This window comes from Tupaia chinensis, unplaced genomic scaffold, assembly GCF_000334495.1.
Source record: "Tupaia chinensis unplaced genomic scaffold, TupChi_1.0 Scaffold143651_1, whole genome shotgun sequence".
Lineage (NCBI taxonomy): Eukaryota > Metazoa > Chordata > Mammalia > Scandentia > Tupaiidae > Tupaia > Tupaia belangeri.
The window spans coordinates 1,801,328-1,803,806 of NW_006203500.1; the positions used below are offsets into that span (position 1 = coordinate 1,801,328).

General features: G+C 64.5%; 1 protein-coding gene across 1 annotated transcript in view; it reads right to left on the minus strand.

Annotated features, from left to right (window-relative positions):
* Window positions 1-15: 15 nt before the first annotated feature.
* TTC38 (tetratricopeptide repeat domain 38) overlaps window positions 16-2,479 on the minus strand; it is a gene marked incomplete in the record, with an annotated part of 21,244 nt that continues 18,780 nt past the window's right edge. Inside the window, 3 exon segments of the mRNA XM_027766750.1 lie at window positions 16-220; window positions 1,533-1,606; window positions 1,829-2,071. Of these exon segments, the coding sequence (XP_027622551.1) occupies window positions 127-220; window positions 1,533-1,606; window positions 1,829-2,071 (411 nt within the window).

Genomic DNA, 2,479 nt, shown 5'->3' on the forward strand with positions numbered 1-2,479 from the left:
GAAGCTTACCCCGCACCGCCCCCCAGACAGGCTTGGCGGTTCTCCAGTCTCCCTAACCCTGTGGCAGCGGTCTGGCCCCCGGGAGGCCTTGCTGAGGTTCCACAGGGCAGAGGTGGCCAGGCCAACTCATGGCCCGACATGGACGGTGGCCGCCTTGCGGATGAGCCGCTCAGTCAAGGGTGAGTTGGGCTTCAAGGCATCACGCTCCATCAGAAGGCTCCTGTGGAAACAGAGGTTCTGTTGTGGAACCTTCTAGAAGGATATGGGGGCCTGGAGGCCCCTTGGCCCCAAGACAGGTACAGTCAGCCCAGGCTGTGGCATGGAGGGGATAGGACAGGTGGAGGCCCAGTGGCATGAGGCCTGGCTCAGCTGGGGAAGGGGCGAGGACAAGAATGCACAACTTTGAGCCAGTGTCATACACGGCTGCCAGGACCAGGACCCGGACACCTGGTCTGGAGAGTTCTCTGAGTGTCTTAAAGATAAACGAGAATTCCTGGGTGAGGCCCTCACTGCCTCGGGGAAAGCTATGGCTCAAGATTTTATCAAGAGCGATGGCCAGGTGGCGGTCCTCCCGCACAGCGCAGTGCTGGGACAGAGAGGCGGGACTGCCCTTCGCTGTCGCTGGTGCAGGAAGAGCAGGTGGCAGAGTGGGAGGTGTGGGGGACTCAAGGTTTAAGAAAGTGCAGTCCCAGGCAGGGGCCCGCTGTGGGAGCCACCCCCGTCACCCCAGTGGGGTGTCAGGTAGGAGGTATGGCTTTGGGAGGTGACCAGGTCATGGGGTGGAGACCTCTGAGTGGGATTAGTGCCCTGATAAGAGGGGAAACATGAGAAGGAGTCACTGCTCCCTGACAGGCCCGTCTGCCTGCCCACCCCGGCTGCCTGGTCCCTGGGGAAGGAGGGCCTGTGGCGATATGAGCTGAGGCCTGAACGAGTCCCGGGTGAAAGGGGAGATTCCTGCCGCGGGCACAGCATGTGAAAGGCCCAGGGGCCTCGAAAGCCAGGACATGTTTAGGTAAACAGGGAGGAGGTCAGGTGGCCAAGCAGCTGGGCCTGGAGGCTCCTAGTCAGGAGGACACATGGCCCGTCAGGACAAGAGCTGGGGGCCCACGGCAGGTCCCCAGGGAGGCCTCCGTGCCAGGGGTGAGTGTGCTAGAGTCGCAGTGGGCACCCCACAGCCAGGAGCTGAAATTTGCTGACAGTGTGAAGGGGGTGGAGACAGTCAGCCACAAGATGACAGGCGGAGTGTCACTAGGTGGCAAGGACTGAGCTGGTCAGGGCGGGGGCCCAGTGAGGACACCTGCGGGCGACCAGCACTGGGCCCCTGCCCTGACCAGCTCAGGCCCCCTCCCTGTGGAGCCCCGGCCCCTGGGGACTGCGGGGTGAGGGGGGGCCCCAACAGACGAGCCCCTTGACCATAGACCAGCAACACGGTGGCTTACACCAACCTCCGTCCTCCGTGGTGACCCTATTTGTAGCGCTCAGCGTGACCAGGAGAGGGGCTGGGGCGCTGCCTGGGAGGGTGAGGCACTCACCGGGCCACGTTCCTGTGGGTGCCCGAGGTGCAGTTCAAGGCCGCGTGAATGAGCAGCTGGTTGAAGACGTCTCTCTGAAACGCCGGTTGGGCCAGTTAGACTCCCGAGGTGGCGTGAGATGGGACCCCCACCACGGCAGGCCGGCTGCTCTCAAGGAATGCAGCGGTACGCTGCTCTCAGGGACCTGCTGTGGTTGCGTCCACACCCTCCATGGTGAGCCACCAGGGAGTGAGATGAGGACCCCACATGGCAGGCAGTGGCGTCCTGGGGGGCAGTGGGCCCCGCCAGTGGCTCACCTGGGCATTGCTGCCCCCGATCTGGACGATGCGGTAGCGGATGGGCAGGAGAAGCTCCAGGACACGGTCGGGGTTCCCATCCTCAGCCTCCACCAGGGCCTGGCACAGGGGCAGCCCCACGTCTTGGGCCAGCAGGTGTTGACAGTTCTCCCCCGGGGATCTGCCAAGCCGAGACAGTGCCCTCAGCGCCTGCCCAGTCATGGCATGTCTGGGTTCCACCTGACAGTGTCCTGAGGGACTTTCTCACAGCTGGGTGTCCCTGGCCCAGGGCCCACTGCGGGGTGAGGTGACAGGAGAGGCCCGGGAGGGCTTGGAGCTCAGGTCTGCATGGGGCTCAACCTGCGACGGGCTACCTGGCCCGACAGGTCCCAGCTTCGTGCCCCTGCATCTCTAAAGCGAGCGGCAGAGTACCCAGCTTGCAGGCCGCCAGGGCTGACACCCGGGCCAAGACTCGGCACCAAAGTCAGGGCTGGCACTGCCGGGAGGGGTGTGGCCCTGGCTCACCCTCAGCTAGCACCACCCATTGACACGAGGAAATAGGCTCAGGGCCGAGCAGCCCTGCCCAAGGTCTCAGGGCCCTTAACTGCCGGCGTCTCTGGTTCCAGGCCCCTCTGCACCCCCCACGGGAGGCTGCCCGCGACACGGAAGCAA